Raw genomic sequence first — 21732 nt, forward strand, 5'->3', positions numbered from 1 at the left:
ACCATCATCATAATCGCCACTATTTAGTATCAATGGAATAGCAGCGCTTTCAGCCATTGGTCTCAGTGAGAAAACACCTCCCGTAACCGAGCAACTGTCAGGATTACTTTAAATCCTTTGGTGGAAGAAACGCGGGCCTCACAGACACAGTGTGTGGATGACAATGGTGAAAATGAATAGAGCCAAGAAGGAATCGCTGTTGTTAGGAGAGGCAGCTGCTGGGTAGAAACACCCACAGTGACACTCACATAAGAAATACGAATCAAAGAAGAAGAGAAAAGATGCAGATTCAAGTTTACTTACCTGGAAGCCTAGCAACTAAGATGTACACTCACTGGCCACTTTATTAAGTATTTATTAGCTTACTAGTACAGCTCTGGACCTCCTTTTTGCCATCAGAGCTGCCTTAATTCTTCATGGCACAGATTAAACAAGGTGCTGGACACCTCAGAGACTTTGTTTCATATTGACATGAAAGCATCACACAGCTTTGCTGGCTGCACATCAATAATGTCAATCTTCAGTTCCACCACATCTCAACGGTGCTCTATTGGATTGAGATCTGGTGACTGTGGAGGTTGTTTGAGCACAGTGAACTTATTTTCACGTTCAAGAAACCAGTCTGAAATGATTTGAGCTTTGTGACATGGTGGGTTATCCTGCTGGAAGCAGCCAGTAGAAAATAGGTGTACTGTGGTTATAAAGGGATGGACATGGGCAGCAGCAATATTCAGGTAGGCTGTTGCATTTAAATGATGCTCAGTTGGTACTGAGGGGCCTAAAGTGTGCCAAGAAAATATCGCTGGCACAATTACACCACCTCCACCAGCCTGAACTGTTCATACAAGAAAGGACGGATGCATCAGGATGCAAGGAGACTGGAAAAACTGGTGAGAAAAGCTGTCTGTGTAACTGGAGCCACTTGAGATGGTTGGAAAGATGCAAACTAAAGATCTTAGAAGCCATTCTCAACAACTCTGATCGGCCACTTTACAACATCTCTGTGGAAAAAAAGATTCCTCTCCCTTCAATGTAAAATAGATAAAGTCATTCGCACCCACAGCCAACAGGCTTTTCAATTCTCATACAAATAGCAGACGAGCCAACGCAGACATGCGACTTTCCCTCTGGGATCAATGAAGATGTTCTTACACGTCTTATTCTACATGCCTAAATGCATCATGTAGCTGTCGTGTAATAAGATATTTACATTAATGAGCAGCTGAACAGCCGTGAATCAAAGTGTATTCTTGTGATATGTGATGCACATCATACTTTATTCATGATTTCTTTTCTTTTGTGTCTGAACTTGCGTTTAAAAAAAAATTTTTTTTTCATATAATTGAATTGTCTTGACTTTCTTTGTTAAAGTGAGTGTATCTGTCTCTATGTCAACAAATGTTTGTGAACTATATAAACATCTGGCACATAGATGGGAAATAAGACTTCAATATAAAAGTCTTTTTAAATGTTTTAAATAAATAAAAACCCCAGCAGTCATTTTACAGCCTTTTTTTGTCGCGTGTGTGTTTGTGGGACTTGGGCTGACGAAAGCATAGAAAAATAAAATAGTCATGAGGGAATACAAAAAATATTTATTTGAATGAATAGAACTGCCATCAAGTCCAATGAGTAAAAACACTGAATGGTGAAAAATCTCTAGGAAAAAATGTAGGATGAAGATGTGGCTCAGTATTTGCATCACTTCTGAAAACACCATGTCTGTGTTTGGATGCTTCTTACTAAAAAAAAGAAAAAAAGTTAAAGTGATGCCTGGAAAACACACTTAGGCCAACAGAGCTTCCATTCCCTGAAGACAAGCACTCATCTGTGAGTGAATTCACCCTTCGAGGGCTCCATCAGTCGTCTAGACTCTTTACCGGCTCTTGTGCCTGCTTAACGAGCGGCCTCAGCACCGCGCTCTTATTTCTCATCTCGCTGTCTTCTGTGTAAAGGTTGTGCCGGTGAATATATTCTATCACAGAGTCTGGAAGCAAGTACTTCACACTCAGACCCCGTCTCAGTGCCCGGCGGACCTCCGTGGCGCTCGTCTCGTTCTTCACCCACTCCCTCACGTGGAAAATGTTGTGCCTGCGGTAGGACAGCAGGTCCGACTCGTGCACGGCCCGCTCGGGCTGCAGCTCCCCTCGACTGACGCAGACGAGGCCAAAATGCCCGACCAGCTCCTCGACGTGGTCGTCCCGCCACAAGCCGGGGATCTTGAAGGTGTCTAGGAAATCTGCACCACACAGAAGCTTCAGCTGGGGAGACAGATCTGAGTGGGGTGGCAGAATAAAACAGAGAAGATGACTATTTACACACTTTCTAACCAGTTTTTAATGATAAAACAAAAACAACGATAAAACACGGTGTGACAAATATAACAAACTTAGTTTATTTTCCCTCCAGAGATGGCTTAAAATATGCAAGGGTCTATTTCAACCCCTCCAAATTCATTGTTTTTATATCCATCTACACAATTTTAATCATCTTCCAGCACTATTGGTAATATGTTGTCCTGCAGCTGGATATGCCAGTCCTCTTTCTGAGCAATCACAACAGCAAAGAGTGACACAATCCTCATGTGCTCCTCTTTTTGAATACAGGGACAGAGTTCAGTGGGTTCCTGCCAACTGCCTAGTCCACAACCAAGCTTAAAAAAAGAAAAAAAAAAGTACTTTACTGAACTGCCTCCTCGAAGAGTCCACACACTAATAGGAAGCAAAATGTAAAAATTGAAGGCACCAGTGATGTGAATATCAAAGAAAAAGAAAGTGAACATTTTGCGCCTGGACAGGGCAAATAAAATGCACAACATGACTAAAACGGACTTGTTCCACAAATTACACAACTTAGATATTCATATCGCTCGAGGCTTAAGAAAATTATAACAAGACTAATTATTCTAGGAATTCAGCTTTCACATTAAAAACTTAGAAGGTTTACATAACCCCGATAAACTGCAGTAAAAAGGAGACTGAAGCAGCAGGCTTTTTTTCTATTAGATATCACGAGTTTCTGTGTTCATTTTTATTTTTTGTTTCTCACAAAATGTGTCATCTTTATATAAAGCGGTGTGCAAAAGCAGTAAACCCCAGAAGGCATCCCTGTAAATGCACCGTTATAAATCAAAGTTAATCTATGAAAATGGGCTAAGAATTCTAATTGGCTAGCTTTCATTTATAAGATCGATCTCCATTTCTAAGCAAAGTCAGCATACTAACAGACTGACAATAAAAAATTCAACATCTTCCTGTTTAACAGAAGAACACAAAGCCCAGCTGACGCAGAGGGCTGACATGAATGTTTCACTCTTCAAAAATACTACAAGTTTCACTTTGAGCTGACGGTGGAAGAGTCTACGAATCATTAATACTACAGCAACACTAGTGAAAACAGTAGTGGGAGAATGCAGCATGGCCAGATTTATTGCAGTTAGGTGCAATGAACTTGTGATCTTGGTTGCCCTGAAGACGAGGACCAGGTCTGCAACTACTCACAGTCTACTGCCATCTTTCAAAGCAACTTTGGTTCGTCAAGACGGCAATAAAACAGCAATAAGACTGCTATCCGTTTGTAACTGGATGGGCCCAAGTTCACAATTAGATGCAATCTATTTTGACAATTTGGCAGTTAACTGTGATAAATCGCCAAAAATCACCAATCCGCATACACAAAAAATCCAATTAAACACAAATTCATTTAGAAAAGTCTTGAATGAAGGAGCAATAGTAGCTTTCTCACATGCAAGGACTTAATCGATCTGAACCCCTCCCCAGTTGCTGCCCGATGGCAATCTAACTGCAAAATGACATAGGAAAATAACCACAATACAACCATCAAATCGAGTCCCCTATTGCGAAGAGTGTTGCAGACAAGTCGTACTCATTGATGTAGACTAAATTACGTGGTAATTATATGCAAATGCTTGACTGTCTGTCTGAGAGTGACAACACTTAGTCCAAATGGGACCTCACTGTCTGGAGAACAGGCTGCCTCCCACCAGGTGACCCATGCAAATGTATTGGAACTGAAAGTAGTCTACCAGAGGTTGAAGAGGTTGCATGCTCAACCTACGGGGAACACGTTATGTTGGTTTTATGGTCCCACAAATGTGTTAGTCCACACACAAGATTTCAGTCGGAAAGAGGGGGGAAGAGATCTGAGATGCGCTCCTGTGCAGTCCTCCAAGACCTCGACTGTGCACCTGCTCTTCTCTGCAGCTGGTTGACTGACCAACAACAGCACAAACAAGAGTCGTACCACATACTTGACTTGGGCAGCCATGCTGGCCCATAAAAACAGCTTTTTCTCATGCTATTTTCACTGTAGAGTGAGGAGCCATAAAGGGACAAGCTTTCATTTTCTGCGGCTGTCTTTAAAATGTGCATGTTTTGTGATAATAAAAACATCATATAAATACCTCTAAAAATCCTGATAACACTCTGTAGTCAAGAGTTTCTAAGCTGAACAAAAAGAGACTCTTACTCGAGTTGTTGTGCATTCCCACGCTCCGCTCATACTCCTTCAGAATACGCCTGTAATGATACCTGACAACCAAAGGAAAAAAAGAAAAGATACTGATACTTTGTTTTTTAAACAGTTATGTGGTAATACATGCAGTTTTCTTTCATTTGTGTTTGTGAATCCAACCATTTCCTCTTTGTCCTCAGTTTTTCTGTTGTTTTGATCATGTGCAGTGCATCATTCCTGCTTTGTGCAGTAACTTACTGTTCATGCATGTGCTGAGGTAATCCACTGTTCAGTCTAAACATGTCAATAAAGCTTTACTGAAGTGATTAGAAAAAGGAAAAATAGCCACGACTTATAGAAAAGCCTTTAAAAGAGATGAAAACCTTCACTGTTTTCAAAGCTTCTTAAAGTTGTTCTGTATGTAAAAGTGTGTGCGTGTGTGTGTGCGTTGAATAATGTGTGACGTGGCCTGCTCACAGACTCATGACAACAGTCCACTTCATGGCTTGATCAGCAAACATGGCTTACAGCAAGAATGAGACACAACTGGGCGTGTGCGTATAAGTGTCAGGTGTGGTCAGAAGTTACTATCCACTCATTGTGGGCATGAATTTCAATTTAATAATTCCTCTGAACTGTTCTTTTACCAGGGTGGAACGATTGTACACCATACTTCTTTAATGACTTAAAAAACACAAGAACTGGGTCCACAACTCTGAATTTTCTCTAGTCTACAAAAAGTCAAAATTATACACACAGGCTCAAATATATACATACATTTAATAAAGGCTTTGCAGTGTCTATTAACTTGACAAGGGCTATTAACTTCTCGTTGGTCATCACAATTGACTAAAACTGGTTTCTAGTTACAAACATAATGGGATTTATTGATTAACTAATTAATTTACTAATTTGATTAACCAATACTCAGAACAATTGGAAATTCCAATGAATTCAGTGAAGATTGATGAAAGAGAGTTGTAGATTTACACAAGTTGAGAAGGTCTCTAGGAGTCATTTCTACATAAATGTAGATTCAAGAGCATCAGTTCAAACAACTGTACCCAAGTACAAGTTATTTAGGTGGAACAGCACTTTGCCAAAGTCTGGGAAAAGATCTGGACTGTCACCATCAGATAAGATGAAACTGGTTTGGATGACCAGCCTCAATCCTGGTCAAGAAGTTGCTCACACCTACGGTAGGCTAACGCCACCCCCCCTCCCCCATCCTAAATTGGATAAGCAGAAAAGAACAGATGGATGGATGGATGGATGGTTCTCTTGGGTCAAATAAATATGAAAATTCTGTCCAGTTAACTTGTGTGTTAGTGAGCGAGCAAATACTCAGTGGGGCCTCTTTCCTATCCTTTCGCTCAGTGCAGCACCTCTCTTCAAACATATTCATCGCTCAGGCAGCCTTTTGCCACTAAACCGTTCCCAGTTGGCCAATGAATTTAACAGCCCGTGGTCCTAATTTCACCCCATGAAAAAAAACAGACCTGATATGGATCCAGTCTAGTCTAGCAGCCCCCAAGAGACTAAAACCATAAATTAGGCAGGAAACCTGGTGGCACTCTTACATAAACAGCACAAGCTTGCATGATAAAGGGCTCACAGAGGGGCAGCAAAGGACAGTGGATCCCTGCGAACTCTGCTGGTAAGACTAGGATGATCTGATCTTCTTGCACATAAAAAAAAAAAAAAAATCATACATATGACATGATATGAGACTCTCTAGCTATAGAATGCAGTTATTATGACAGGAGATATATTATTTGACTGGAAATACACAACACAATGTTTCAACCAGTTCAATGTTTCTGATTAACCATCGAATTGCCAGGGACTTACTGACTGTGCATGTAATTGTCTGTGAGGTGTGTTCATAAAGGGTGACAGGAAAGAGAAAGAAAAACTGTTTCAACCATTCACTTTCTTGCACAATATCGCAAGATTTTTTTAAATTTTATTTTAAAACTAATCTCCAGCAGTAAAGATGGTTTATACCTCATAGTGACCACTGTCTCCGTCCAGTCTGGCTGCTGGCTCTCCCATTCATCAACTGTGACCCAGTTGGAGCTCTGAAGCGCCAGCTCTGCCATAGCAACACGATGCTTAGCCAGTACTAGGCCTTGCTTTCCATAGCTGTCACTCACTGGGGACACAATGCCACCCACCACTTGGTACTGGCCTGAGGGGAGAGAAGATTAACAGAGTTTAACTGGGTCACGACAGCGAAAAAGAAATGCAGCTGTCATGTATAACAGAGATAGTGGCGTTGATACAATTAATGGTTCATCAGATCTCACATTTGAGGACAAATAAGACAATTAATCTCTTTATAACGGAGTGAGAAAGGTGGGTGATCGTGACAAGGTGTCTCAAATCATACTATGTCATCAATTTTAGAAAAAGGTGTGTTTATTTAGCTGACGAAGTTGGAAACAATCAGACACAGGAGGAAAAACGTCTACTGTGATTTCTGAATGTCAACCTCAAGCTAGTCAGCTGATGCCTTATAGGTAAGGGGGTCGAAGGGAAAACTGTAAGAGCATTAATGTTCCTGCATGTTGAAATGCTGCACTGTGTTCAGAGCATCTTTACGATGTAAATGTCCTGAATTTATATAAGGACGCTGTGTCTGCTGAAGCTGGGATTGTGTGGCAGAGCAGATCAGAACATAAAGCTTAGGGTGACTAAGCGTTTTCCACACAAGAGCCTCCAAATCACGGAGACGGCCATATATTAGCATTGTTTGTATGATTGTATGGGATTCTTCATACTGGGGTCTTAAAAGATGCAGCAATTGATCTTTTTTTTTTGGCCACTAGGGGGCAAAAGACCTCCATTGCCTGCTGGAAAAAAAAAAAGAGCCTAATTTTGCTTGCGGCAGACACAGAGCACATTAGCATTCGTTTGGAGTTGTGTTTATGGCAACTTGACATAGGTATTCAGCTCTCTCTTCTCCAGCTAGTCTTAAAGTTTGCATGTCTGCTCTTTAGCGCTAGAAAGGTCGTAGGGAGTTTTATCAGGGATTGGTTGCCACGGCGGCAAGGAACAAGACAAATGACAGGGCGACACTCAATCAAACAGTAGATTTAAAGGCCACAAGTGATAAACAATGAGCTAGTTTAAAGAGCTCTGAAAAGTGGCATAGTTGGGTTGTAATACATCACATATATATAGTACTGTGCAAAAGTCTTGAGCCACCCCTCATTCCTTTATATTTTGCTAGGAAATTGTTTCAGGGATTTATTGAAATACATAGATTATACATGGAAATGCAGCATATTAGGCACAAACAGTTGGTACAAGTCTGATGAGCTTCAGAGTCAATGTTTCGTATGAACACTTTTATTCTTCAACACAGCCTGAACTCTCTTAGGCAGGTTTCTTTGCAATTTCTTTAAGCAGTCTTCAGGAATAGTTCCCCTGGTTTCCCGAAGAACTATAAGCTATTCTTTGGATTCTGACTGACTTTTGCTCTGTTTTCTGTCAAGATGATCCCACACTGCTTCAGTAACGTTGAGGTCCGGGCTCTGGGGAGGCCAATCCATGACTGATAGTGTTCCAACGTGTTTCTCTATGCAGGTATGCTTTTACTGATTTGCCGGTGATTTTTGGGAAAAAGAAACAAAGCGGTCGCCAATTAGACGCTATCCAGATGTTTATAATTCCATCAATTTTTACTTTTTGACAGTCACCCTTCTGCTGAGACCATTTCTGATGGGGCTTTATCATGAACAGTAGATGGATCAACTGAAGGGTCAGGTGCATCTCTCAGGTCCTGCTATACTTATTCCTTAAGGACACGATTTTCAGATACTGTTCATCTGCTGTAGTTTTTAGGCCTGACATGTGTGGGTCTGGGCTCCACTTGTCCAGTTTCCTCATATTTCTTAAGGACACCATACACACCATATGCCAACTTTACAGCTACTTGCTCTTTTGGGAACCACCTTGTTGCAAACATAGTATTTTAGGTCTGTCTAACAGTTACATTTGGCATTCTTTGTAGAATCAGTTAAGAAAATGAAAACAAATGATCTGTTTTGCAACAGGCTATTAACAACGTACCTAAAGGCACGTGAGTGGGTGGCTCTTGAGTGAAGAGGTTTAACAATCAAAAAACATTCCTCTGAAATTGGGCAGGTACAGGGACTGGACTGAGTGAGTGAAAAAGCAGTCAGTGTCCAAAGAAAAACTTTGAAAGTCCTTCAGAGAGGCTGGATAACTATTACTCATTGCTTGATTAGTTGTAACTACAAAGTCTATTAATCAGTGGGCTTTATGGAGGAGATCTTACAGAGGCTGGTTTTCTTTAAAGTCAAACGATACAGCGATACACAAATGATACGGGGATGTAGCGTTGTCTGTATCTGACCTGTGCTGTGCATGTGGTCTCTGGCCAGCTCGAACAGCCTCATGTGCTGGTTGGTGATTGGATTAAACGAGCCGCAGGCTAACAAGACTAGTGGGACACGGCGGGCGGCCATCTTGGTTTAACCTCTCACACCGCAGTCAAAGAACCTTAGAGGAAAGTGAAACAGAGTATTAGCCAGAGTCACGTGATGGGACAGAAGACGACGAGATTCAAGGAAGACAGCAATGAGAAACAGTCCTCTTCTGGAAACCTCTGCATGTAATATAAAAAGAGATTAACACCACACACACAGATGAGCACAGTCTAACCCCAGAGAAGAAAAAAATAAACTCAGGTTCCGATCTTCTAACAATTTGTCAATGGGACACCAAATCCACTTCCAGAAACACCGAAAAGAATAAAGGATGCGGTGTTTTTCTGAGGCTGAGCACCGGACGAAGTAAACAGCTACAGTGCAGTTTTGTTTTACTGTCCGTGTTTGTGTGTGTAAAGAGCCCAAAGGGAAATTAACACCAGCCACTGCTCAGCCAACTCACCACTCACTCTGCCAGGAATCCAGCCAACATTTATTTCACTTTAAATTAACTTTCTTGACCAAAGTTCAGTGAGTAGTTTATCTCAACATTTAGATCTAAAATGTTATTAGTTTGGGATTTCATTCTAATAGGCATCTGTGTGAAATTGCTCATAATTAGGAAATTAATTCTTAAGTAAAAGGTCAAAAAATGGTTTTATGAGGTCATACTGAACTCAACCTTTGACAATGAAAAGAGTAATGACTCTATCCTTGATTGAGTGTTTGAAGCGCTTACATGAGTAGGATGAATGTACAAAGACAACAAAATGCCTCTGGCCACAGTTGTTGGCAGCATAGAAGCAAATAGCAATCCTTCTGGATTTTGGGCTTGCCTGATACCACAAAGGTATGCACCACTCTATCTGTGCCTACACAAAAACGCACCGTCAGTGATAACACTAAAATCCTTTTTTTGTTTTTTTTGCTTACCCAATTCAGGGTTGGGTTGGAGCCTCGACAGGCTGCCAGTTTGTTTCAGGGATACGCTCACATTCACATCTACACCTAATTTAGAATCACAGATTTCCTGAGCCCAGAGATTTCAAACATAAGGCCCGGTGGCCAAAGCCTCCAGCAGCTGTTCACAGGACGGCTTGAAGATGTGAAGTAGAGTGTGGATTTTTTACTTTTAGTAAGCAAGTCAGTAGAATGTATTATCTGTATCATCTTTTGCGACAAAGATCAAAGATCAAAAAAATACATAAAAATAAAAAAGCAAGTCTAAAAAGATGAGTTTTTAGTAGTTTCTTGAAGGCGATCACTGAGTCCATAGATCAGGTCAGAGGGAAAGATTTCCATTGTCTAGGGGGCCACTGTAGCAAAATCTCCATCTCATTTAGTTTTCAGCCTTGTATGATGCACAACAACTAGGCCCTAATCACATGACCTCAGGGACCCACTGGGGATGAATGGGTGTAAATGTTTACTGATGCGAGCTGGTGCTTGTCCAGGAAGAGCTCTAAAAGTCAGAACCAGAATCTTAAAATATACTCTGAATTTAATGGGGTACAGTACAGCTGTTCAGCAACAGTGTGACTTGAGTACAAGTGAACAATGAATTACAGTAATCCAAATAAATCCATGAATAACAATCTCCAGTTCAGTGCAAACCAGAAAAGGCCAAACAGCAGCAGTCTGGATGAATCCTCCTGAGGTAGTACGGTCTCAGGCGCTGCGTATCCAAGCAGGGACATAGAAGAAAAATTCCTCTCCATGGAAACTCGCTAAACACAGGTAACCAGAAATGCTCAACGTCACTTATCAGCCAGTCCCTCACTTCCAAGAAAAGTCTTAGCTTCATCTGCTCTTCTCACTCTCCTCTTCTGTGGTCTGTGTGTACCCAGGAGGGCACCAATGAGGACGCCAAATGAGGCAGTAGGGGATACAAAATGCAAACACAGGAGGTTGAGGCACATCCTGTGTTTTATTTTTCCACTATCTACTATACAAATGCCTGTTTTTAAAATAGTGTGTCGATGGTTTAAAAAACAAACATTTTTTTCTGTAAAATAATATAAACTTTATATTTTATAACTACAGTACAGCCTGTGCAATGAGCTCCGTAATCACTCATCTGCCTGCTTTCCTAGGTGCTCGGCTGCTCTTCTATTCTTTACATCACTTCCACGCGACCTACCTCATACCCATCCTCACCTCACCCAAGTCACTCAGACACTCAGCCAAGCCTTCATCCTCATCTTCACCACAACCAGCATCTACACATCCGGTGTGTCCTATCCTAAATCGTGTCCTGCTAGGATTATTTTCTGCCATGCTGGGTCACCTGATTCTAATTGCAAATTAATGGCGAAACAAAATTATTTCTCTATTTCACTAAATCATGTTCAATTCTTCTAAATGTTCTCTCCTTACTGCGCTTATATTAAGACATGTCAGGGATTGTTTAGCTTGTTTAGATACGTTTAGTTAAACGTGCACCATATAAATTGATGTATTTAACCAGTAATTGTAATTTTGCGTATGAACAACAACCATGTTGAAAGAAAAAGAAGCTTTTGAAACAACTTCCTCTTTGCAGAAAGCTTTTAGTTTGGATGTGGACACTTACTACACCCTGCCTCACTCTGACAGAGTAATCAGACTCTTCTAGGTCATCTGGCAAATTCATTTTCACAGTTAGTACACTTGCACGCATTTCTACAATATCAACCTTAAATAAAGCTATGCAAGCAGGATCTCACACGCTCACTCCAACCCTAAAGTGTGTTTTTCTGTGAATACTCTACAACTCACATCTACTGGCAAGGCAAAATACGCCCCTTTTTAAATCTAAGTTTCTAATGATGTTTTTAAGGCAGAATAACGTATATGTCATAGATTGTAACATAATGAAGTTAATGAAGTAAGTCAAAACGCCATCAACATTTGAGGAAGCTGTGACAGTCCACCTTGACATTGAGCAGGCAGCTAACAGTCGCCAGCTTAGCGGACTAATAAACCAGGCGTAACGCGATTAATCAGTTAAAACAGAGCACAGTCAAGCAGGCGTGATACAATCCACACAGTGATTAAAGGCAGTAGCGATAGTTCGTTTCATTACCTTCTTTTCACATTGTTGACATTTGGCGAGTGTGTCACACTGATACCACTCCCCCCTTCCCGTGTTTGGAGAGGCGCTTGTTTGAAGGTTCCGCAGATAAAACCTGGCTGAAGTGCGACCCCTGGTGGATGAAGGTTACAGCGACGGAGCTCTCCGTGGTACTGAAGTACGTGCAAGTTGTTAACAAGTCTTTGTAATTAAACGTAATAACGGTGCCTTTTCATTTATTAGATGCACATTAAAGAGCAGTGTTACTTTTTTTGCGCTCAGTGCTGCTGCATCTGTGGGCAATGACGGCATCTTCCCAGAACACCTTACAATTAGAAGCTGACCTTTACAGCAGTGCAGCATCAAACACCTATGAGCTCCAGGTAACCTTTCATTCTATTGTTGTAAACTGCTTGTCAGATGAAAGGGGAGAGCACTGTACAACACTAACTGACTGTCTGTAGAGCAACCTGCAACTGATTACAAAAATGGCCACAAATCCCTTTTCCAATAACTCTGCTTTGTAGCGGAGGTACGAGAATAACTTTAAAAGAATGTAAGCTTTCAAAGAAGTGACATGGCATTTAGCGAGCCATTGTTATATATCACTATAAAAATAGAGCAAGCCCTTTCCTGTGGGGACAACTGCACCAGTTTCATATAGGGAGCAGTGTGTGTCAGTTAAAACCAACAATGGAGGCTTTCAGATGTGTTCGTGTTCACACAAATGGATGGAAGTTATCACTGATCTTATATTTATTGCTGTTTGAGGTAAAAATTAAGATATCGCAGTGAGAATCCAGTCCCCTAATGAATGAAACTGTTTTCTTTCAGTTACATGAATAATCTAGCAGTGATAAACTGTTGATAAACTATTGAACAGTTTATCACTGCTAGATTATGCCATGACTGCTCATAAACGGGAAAAAAGGAAATTAATCCAACCTACTTTGTTTGAAACATTAAGATTAAAATGAGTATTTGTCAATAACACAAGAAGCAGTCTTTTAGTGATGCCACAGTGATTTTCTCCCTTTCCCTATACTAAATAATTGCTGACCTGATGGCTTCACTGCAATTAGAAAGACAGCCTGCACACCATCTTTCCCCTTGTCACTGCTCCGCTGTGACTTAGCTCCCATTAGCCATGGAAACAGCCAGTCAGGAGCATGTGTGTGTAAGTAATCGCATGTGCCCTTCTTGGACTTGTATGCGTGTGTTTTCTGTCTTTGTTATCCTCTTAACTCTCCTGAGGTCTGCCTTCTCTCTCTTGCTCCCTCTAATCCCCAGAACACACACCCACACCCAGCAGAAGAGGAAGCAGGAATATATGTGTGTGTGTGTGTGTGGGGGGGGGGGGGGGGGTGTAATTGAAGAACATGTGGTCCTCGCAGAAAACCAGTGATTCTGCCACGGGGTGGAAAGTGAAAGACTCAAATCTGTGAGGGGGAGTATAGCTGTGCTCTTCAGAGGCTCTTGTTAGGAGGATACAGCTGGAAAAACATCTCACTGTGGCAGCTGCTTCATTCGATTATAGCTCACTTTACTTCTTAATTAACATACATTTCCCAGATGTAGCATATCTAAGATAACTGAGATGATTAAGGGAGGGTAACTGCTAATGACCTCACTCAAAGATGCTCGTGGTTGCTCACTAATCTAAACACTTAAATGGTCAGCAGCAAGGTGTGGCAACTGACACTCCAGTGAGCCTGGAAACATGATGTTACATTTACATTGCATTAGTCACTGGCAGATTGCTCCAGGGGTTTCATTATCAATCCTCACCCCGTCTTGACACTAAAATACTAACACATTGACACTCTTCTCAGACAGATCCTCCCTGCATCCCTCCCTTCACATCTCCTGCTCCTTCTCTCTGAGAAACATTTTGTTTTGTCAAGTTTGTCAAATAAAAGCCAAACTGGGTTTTTTTTCAACATAAAAGCGTGCAATTTTTCAAAATTTTCGCAAATCTATTTTTAGATCCGTGCAATAAAGGAAATGTTGTCTAAAAAAGAATTTCTACTCCATGTAATTACAATGCTGTTGTAGTATTTGAAATGCTTCAACCTTTACAGTCGGTTGCTTTATTCTATTTTGAAAAGAAACTCCCGGAAGTGTTGGTGCGTTGACGCTATTTAAACGCCAGCCTCTCTCTCCCTCTTTGCTTACATTAACACTGACTGTCTCTCGACCTGCCGACTATCTGTCGCGCGGCCGGCCAGCTGAGAACATCCACGCGCTCGGGAGGTGAGCGAGGATATTTGGAAGAGGACAGGACGCAGAGACATCTCCTTCACGGCTCGACAAACATGCACACACTCGGGGTCCCATTTCTGCTGTTTTGGCTTATCTGGGGCCACTCCTGCGCGCTCGGTGGAAAAGGTAGGAACAAAAAGGAAAAAAAAAATTAGAAAGCGTGAGAAAAAAAACTTGGTTTCGAAAATCTTTGCCCTCTTTTTTGCGTTTGAGTTGCACAAGTTTGCAATGCGAGCGACAGCCGTCCGTCGAAGAACTTCGCAGTCAGGTTAAGCTGTCTTGAAGTTAAGCTGCATTTAAATGATTTTTTTCTTATGAATTATTGGCCAGTGGTTAGCTGAGGTTTCCTGTCTTGGCTGTCAGTTACTGTGGCAGGTGTTCAGTTAATTGGAAGTTTCCAGCGTTGAGTAATTTAAAAGAGAAATGTGTTTACATGAAACCACAACGTTAGCATCAGGGGGTCACTTATGATAATTTTAATTTATGGCTAATGAATTTGCCTAATCGTTTGCTTTTATAACTCTTCAAATGTGTGTTTTTGTACAAAGAAAGCCTTAACATTCATTCAATTTTTCATTCTAAAAGAACATTTAATCTAAAAAATGTTTATTATTGTGTTGTATCAGACATGACTTCAGTTACATTTTACAGGTGTTTGCATGCTGTTGAACTGGTCTTCACATAACCTCCTCTGTTCTCAACAACTGTACTTGGCCTGGATGCCTTTGAAATGCAGGACAAACATGACATTTATGGCAGTGGCATGGTTGGGATGCTGTATTCCATCACGTCTTCACCCTGTGATACTCACATCTTTCTCCATCTCTCTTTCTCCGGCTCTCTCCCTCTCTCTCTCTCTCTCACACACACACACACACACACACACACACACACACACACACACACACACACACACACACACACACACACACACACACAGTTCTGGCTGTTGTTGCCTATGAAGGGCAGCATTGGTTTACAGTTGTATTAATTGGGTCTCTGGAGTGAGAGTGCTGGGCTGACTGGCTGTCTGCGCTCAACCAAACATTATCATTATTTTTCTTGTTTATAAAAGACCTCCATATGGCCTGGAGCCAGAGGGAACGCTAACTAGGTTTAGATTAAGTTGAGAGAATTGACTGTTTTCTGTAGAGACTTCAAAGACTCATTAAGTTTTCAAAGGTGAGTATAAAATGTGTGAACTTGGCTTTGATTGCTACGTATATAGTAAATCCGTCAGTCAGTGGTGACTATGCAGTGCATGCTTGGGTCGTAGCTCTCTTTTCTTTTTTTCATGCTTTAACACCATAATTTCACAAATGCATGTGAGGAAAAAAAGTAAAAGGTTTGAAAGGAGTTGTTGTCACACAATCTTGAACCTTTGGGAAGTGAAGTGTCAGCAGTTCATATCACTTTATTGCACACTTCTGCCAACAAATCTTCAATGCAAAGTAGACAATGGAACAGACACTCGTGCGAGCAAGAATCTATAATCAGTAAATTTTATCTTAGGGAATGCCCATACAAATACATTTTAATATCAACCCGTGTAGCTTTTGCTACATTATTTGGAGAAAAGCTCTTAGTCTTTGAATTCAGGTGTTTTCAGTCCCTTTGCTGCAGGTGTGGAAAATCACATACATCAAATTTCTCATCAAATTGTGAAAGAATGGGTTGTCCTAAAGAGCTCATTAAGTTTGATAAGAGCCCAATGTTAAAACAAGTTAGTTTGTGATATCTCTTCCCTCTAGATATTCCACAAGCAGCTGTTAGTGGTATTATTGCAAAGTTTAGGAACCACAGAAACTCAACAGCAACTCAGCAATGAAATGGCAAACAATGGAAAGTTACAGTGCAAGATCATCAAGTGCTAAGGAGCAGAATCTGTAAAAGTCTCCAACGCTCTGCTGACTCAATAACTACAGAGTTACAAACCTCCTCTGGCATTAATATCAGCACAAAAACTCCTGGAGGGGCAATGTGTAGGTGGCCCAGTGTTTTTGTGTACATAGTGTAAGTTTATACCTGGTGGAAGTTTTGAAAATGCTTATGACACAACACAAAGAAAACGCTCCCGGATTTGGTTTTAGCCTGGATTTGCAGAAACTAAGAGGTTTTGAAAGATGAAGCAAATATCTGTATTTTTTTTCTTTTTGTCTGGGTATTTTTTCCACATTGCCATGTTTTTTCTGGCAGTGGATAATATTCCCCATACAGCTTTAAAATGTCATGATATTTTCTTTCCAAGCACTGAAAATCTGTCCTCTACGTATACTTTCAGTAACAGTTCCAGCTCATCATCTGACTTTGGTCCCAGCAAAGAAACCATGAACATGCATTTATATATAAAAAAAAAAAAAAAGCTATTCAAGTGTAGAACCAGAAAGTAATATATCATCCTTTGGCTAGCTAATATAGGTATAGCATATCTCAGTTTTATTGTGCACTGCTCTATACCGCTCTTTGGCTGACTCATCTGTATCATTAGACCTTCTAGCAAAATATTCCCATTTTTCTCTTTTAAGAGTCCCACATTCCCACCGGGGCTTGGCATTTTTCTCAGTTCAGTTTCTTGCCTGCTCCAGTCGCTGTTATCATAAGTTATAGCGGCACATGTTTGGTATTAAAATATGAATCTTTGACAATCACAGTAATATTGCCCGACCTCAATGCAGTGCACAGTAACTGAAGGCCAAATATTGTCTACTAAACATTTAATGCAACATCTGAAATGCCTTTAAAAATGGTCTCTAAATGTCAATGCGATGTCCTAACACTTGACAAGGCGTTGTATTGTGAAGTACCGTTTTGAAAAAGAATAGATCAGGGCCTGAGAGTGCTGGTTGGATGTTTGCTTGTTGTTTAAACAGACAAAGAGCGATTTTTCTTTTGCATTCTTGTGCGTCTGTGCAGCTTCTTTGTATTTACAAGCTTCACAAGCTCAGCAGAACACATTATATACATGAAACAAAGGCTTTCAGCTGAATACCTTTACATAAGAAGTCGGGGAGAATAGACCAGAGCAGACGAGCGCCAAGAGAATCTGAAGGGTGCTGGGAGAGAGAGAGAGGGAGAGAACGGCAGGAAGAAATTGAAAACAAGACCAGATTTATGGGTGTCTTTTCAACAGAGCCATCCAGCTGCATTATCCCCGCCAGAACATAAATCGTGAAAGCGATGTGGAACGCAGAAGCATAACTCAGGTTTTCCTCTTCTGTGCAACGACTGGTGAAACAATGACTAGCGGGAAGTGCTCTGCCCATCCTGTCGCTCTTTTCCTCTTTACTGTCATTCATGCCCATTCTATTCCCTCTATTCCCTTTAATTCCCCCTGTTTCTTCCCGGTTGTGTTTTCTCTGCCAGCCTCTCTCTTTCTTCCTTTGACTCTGTATCACTCTTCGCTGTTCTGCTCCGCTGAGCTGATGCGATTCAGAGGGCAAATGTCATAGAGAGAGAGAGAAGTGTTTCGTCATTCTCCTCCTCGCTTCTTTTTTCCATGCTTGAGCAGCCTTCGTTATGATTTCCAGAGGTAGCGCTTCTCCCTCGCTCTTTCTCTCTCTCTTTCATAGCCAGGATTCAATTCCAAAGGTTTATGGGCTCAAGTGAGATGTATAAATGAAGAGGCAGTCTTCTTTCTGTCTTACTTTGCCTTTTCTCATTTGGCGTGTGTCGCATTCTCACTCTATCCCGGCTACCTCTATTACTGGCCACCTCCTCGGTCCCATTTATATTTGCTCTCTTTCCTGTAGCTTGCACAGATTTGACTTCTGCTCTTTTATTTTCCCCTCAACTTTTCACCTCTCTGCTTTGCAATCATGTTTTCTAAATGAGAAGGTACAATATGTTTGCTGTGCGCAGTAACGGTTAGGTATTGACTTAAAAATGTCCTGAGCACCAACGTGTGAAGGAATGCTCGGTCTGACTCCTGCAGAGAGTATATGCAAATGAGGGTAGATATGCAAATAATGTCCTAATTTGGGTGTTAATTACTCAGCACAGCTAATTATAATATGTCTGATGAGGCGTAAGGTGGAGGAGAGGAGGGAAATGGAGGGGCTGTCATTGGATGATGTATGCACGGCGATAACAGTGTGTGTTTGTCCGGGTGTGAGGGGAGAGAAGTGCTGGTGTTTAGCACTGTGTGTATGCCAGTATTACACCAGCTGGTCCAATGGCCCCGGTGGGGCTTTCTGGTCAACACGGCTCAATATGTGGAGGATAAACATTGCATGCAATGCTGACTTCTGAAAGACAACCTCCTGCACTCTTCCCCTGTTATTTTACTAATGAAGTGACACACACATTCACACACCTAGACACTCCTGTACTTTAAAAAGTACAGGAAGCAAACACTTTATTTTTTTATTTACACACAGTAATTAGCAGCCACTGAGCTGGTGCTATAGAGGAGACTCAGAGTGAAAGATGAAAGAGGAACAATAATGTGCAGATGGATTTTCTACTGTAACAATAATCCATTTTTATTTTTCTTTCATTATCCTCTCAGCGTATGTTAGAAATAAGAAATATATGAGGCTTTATGACACATATAATCAACTTGGACCTCACATTTCACAAGATTGGCTTCATTTGTTTGTTGGCCTCAGTAAAGGCACCAGTTTGAGTAATTTGGACTTAATTACATCAAGCACCAAAGGCATTTTCGTTTCTCAAATGGTCAGAAAAATAACAATAAAATCCAAATTTATGTCAAATAAGGTAACACGATCATTTGCTTTGATGTGTCCACATTGATCGTTTTCACTGTTTACTGTTAATCCTCCGTACCCCCAGAAAAACCCAGATGTAAAGATGAAATCAATAACAAATTAAATGTATTAGAAAATACTTGAATTTCCTGGTAAATGATTCCAAACACAGGGGAAGTTCATGCTTAAAAGACTCAAGCTGCTTCTTCAAAAATAGCACAATGTGTGTACCTCAAGTCAGATGGTCATTAATCTTTTGGACATTAGCGCAGTGAACCAGAATGAAAGCTGCGAGCAGCAGTTATGAATCCTGTGACACTTTAGGTTCGTTCTGTTTGTGCTCATGTGTCACGTCTGCATGGCAGTTTTCTTTGAAACAGTCCTTGCCAGCAGAGTAAGACCGAAGTGATGCTTTTATCATCTCGGCTGACTGTGACAGTGATTGTGTTTATATTCCAGCCAGAGTGTAGGATTATAAATCCTTGACTCTTTTTGTTCATAACTAAATAAATGGATGCATTTATAATTTAGCAATTTAATTGCTTAAGTGCAATTGTTTCAGTGAGTAATTCTGTTGCTTTGATGGCTTATTTGTTCGTACTTACCTTTCAGGAAACATGGGAAACGTGGCTAAGTATTTGCAGAAAGAGTAAACAAAGTTTGAGTTCAAGTAAGCTGTGTTTTTAGTGCTTAGACAGCCATGCAAAACTACCAGTATTGAAATGGCTTGTCCTCAGTTAACATTTAAATAGAGCAATGTTGAACAGCGGCTTACAACTTGAACTGAAATGCCGTGCCTTTGCTGTGTCCCATGAGCCGGTGTCAGTAAAGCGTTATCAATTGTCTCTATGTACACAGGCCTAGCAATCCCTTATTAAACAATAGACTGTGGTCTACTGTGACTCATAATAAAGCCTGAAGTTATGAAGACATGCACCACTGCGTGCTGTTTTAATTATTATTCCAATACAAACTTATTAGCCTGCAGTGTGTTTGCACACCTAAAAAAATGTGTTAGCATTGTGGTGTGTGTTCAGTTCCAACCAAATATAATATAAACCCCCTACACACACACATACACGAAGAAACACACACAGGCATACCCACTCACGCACACAAAGCTCTTTTCATGTTACCCCGAACTCAACTGAGTCATCTCCTTCATCTCTCTTTCAAGTTGTCTTGTGTGGGTCTCTTGTACAGTCAATCCAAAGCATCGCTATATGCTTTGAAATGGCTTTATGTTTGATTTTTTTATTGCTTCTGATTTCCTCTTGTAGAGACCGTGAAAGATCCTTGTATTTTCCTTTGTGAGTTATGACTGTGGGATATGGGTGAGGTGGGCTCAAAGTGAGACTGCACAGTTCAACATCATAGGTGCTCTGGGAAGCCATGCCAAGGGAAATTCTTTTAGGTTTTCTAATACTTTGTGTACAAGGCAGCTGAATGTGTGATTGAAAAACAAAGAATACCTTGAGAAAAACCACAACTCTGTGTGTGTGCGAGAGAGAAGGAGAGACAAGAAAGAGCGAGAGAGGGAGTTTGTGGGCTTTTGCTCACACCTTTCGTCGGCATGCACGCACAGATGCATGCACCAGGTGTACCTGGAGCTACGATTGCTACTCAGTAAAAAGGGATCACAGGAGGTGAGGGGAAATGAAAGCATGTCGCTGAAAAGAAAGGTTTAATTTTCATGAGTCATCAGTCACAAGAGCTATCTGTTTCTCTTTATCGGTCTTCCACCATCCCACCTGTCTCTATCTGTATCATTGATTTTGCCACATATTCTCCTACTAGCAGCACATTATGAGTGAGCTTTGTATGTGTGTGTGTGTGTGTGTGTGTGTGTGTGTGTGTGTCATTACAAATATCCCAACTTCAGATCACTTTCAAATTCCATTTTCTCCTTCCTTTGTAAAGCTGCCAGTCTGGGGCCTCACCTCACTACAGAGAGGTTGTTTTTGCCTCTGTCGCTGCCTTTCTTGTCTCCTCTTTTGTCCTCTTCCATTTCTTCTCCATATCCCCCTTGCTTGCCTTGTCTTCCACTGCCATTATAAATCATTTAGATGGTGTAGTTATAAAATGTAACTGTGTTTTGAGGTGACATTGCTGTGTTCAATTTTGTGTGTTCGTGCATCACTTTTGTACAGTGTGTCTCTTTGTGTGAGTGTGTGTGTGTGTGTGTATAATAGATTGTTTATGCAGAATCCCTTTATAGCAACTTGCTATTTACCAAGAGCTCTGCCTGAGATGCAGACAAATTTTGATGTGCTTCTTGAGTTTTGGGCTTGGATTTGTAAGGTTTGACCTCACTGTGTAAAGTGCCCTGAAATAGCTTGTGATTTTGCAGTGCTTAGATAAACTCAAATAGACTGCGATGTTAAAGTTGCATGAAACAAAATGAACATTTCTCTTACAGGCACATCAAAAGTAGATTAGTTTTGTTACTTGAGAGTGTATGTTCTCTTGTATAACAACAGAGTTTGCAGTTTTCCCACTTTAATTTTCTCCCATAAAACAATAACCTCTTTGATGAAATATCAAAGGATTTCTTCTTTTCATTGATTAAAGTCTTGTTGGGCAAAATTTTTTTTACTTAGCTGCCTAATAACACACTCAAGTTTCAAAGTTGTATAAAGAAAAATAACCACAGCAGTAAACATCAAGGGCCATTTTTATATTATTGAACAGAGATAGGTGCCCTTTAATACAATTGCCTTTAAAATTTACACTTCAAAGAGTTGAGGACCCAAACCCGGGTCAAAGAAGACCAAGTAAA

General features: G+C 40.9%; 2 protein-coding genes across 3 annotated transcripts in view; one reads left to right on the forward strand and one right to left on the reverse strand.

The window, feature by feature from the left end:
* Positions 1-1575: 1575 nt before the first annotated feature.
* nmnat3 (nicotinamide nucleotide adenylyltransferase 3) lies at positions 1576-12077 on the reverse strand. 2 transcript variants are annotated; one of them, XM_085438269.1, is made up of 5 exons: positions 11995-12075; positions 8858-9003; positions 6481-6664; positions 4489-4550; positions 1576-2275 (listed from the first exon to the last, which is right to left on the reverse strand). In XM_085438269.1, the coding sequence occupies exons 2-5, from the start codon at positions 8967-8969 to the stop codon at positions 1860-1862; spliced, it is 774 nt and encodes a 257-aa protein (XP_085294395.1). In that variant the 5' UTR covers positions 8970-9003; positions 11995-12075; the 3' UTR covers positions 1576-1859. The 2 variants fall into 2 exon arrangements, with proteins under 2 accessions (XP_085294395.1, XP_085294396.1); XM_085438270.1 differs by lacking the exon at positions 4489-4550 and having other exon boundaries at positions 1848-2275; positions 11995-12077.
* Positions 12078-14172: 2095 nt separating this feature from the next.
* clstn2a (calsyntenin 2a) overlaps positions 14173-21732 on the forward strand; it is a 158948-nt gene continuing 151388 nt past the window's right edge. The window contains exon 1 of the mRNA XM_085438434.1: positions 14173-14370. Coding sequence (XP_085294560.1) covers positions 14298-14370 — 73 coding nt within the window. The 5' untranslated portion in view covers positions 14173-14297. The remainder of the gene's footprint in view (positions 14371-21732) is intronic.

Source organism: Copadichromis virginalis, linkage group LG18 (assembly GCF_057382275.1).
Source record: "Copadichromis virginalis isolate Kocher_CV1m ecotype Utaka linkage group LG18, C_Virginalis_male_GT1.1, whole genome shotgun sequence".
Taxonomy (NCBI): Eukaryota; Metazoa; Chordata; class Actinopteri; order Cichliformes; family Cichlidae; genus Copadichromis; species Copadichromis virginalis.

What these genes read in the sequence shown, in the direction of transcription:
- nmnat3 (XM_085438269.1), bottom strand. Translation starts at nt 8,969, where the DNA reads ATGGCCGCCCGCCGTGTCCCACTAGTCTTGTTAGCCTGCGGCTCGTTT. An exon ending in GAGACAGTGGTCACTATGAG is followed by an intron (nt 4,551 to 6,480) that starts GTATAAACCATC and finishes TTTGGTTGTCAG; the next exon opens with GTATCATTACAGGCGTATTC. An exon ending in GGGAATGCACAACAACTCGA is followed by an intron (nt 2,276 to 4,488) that starts GTAAGAGTCTCT and finishes CACCCCACTCAG; the next exon opens with ATCTGTCTCCCCAGCTGAAG.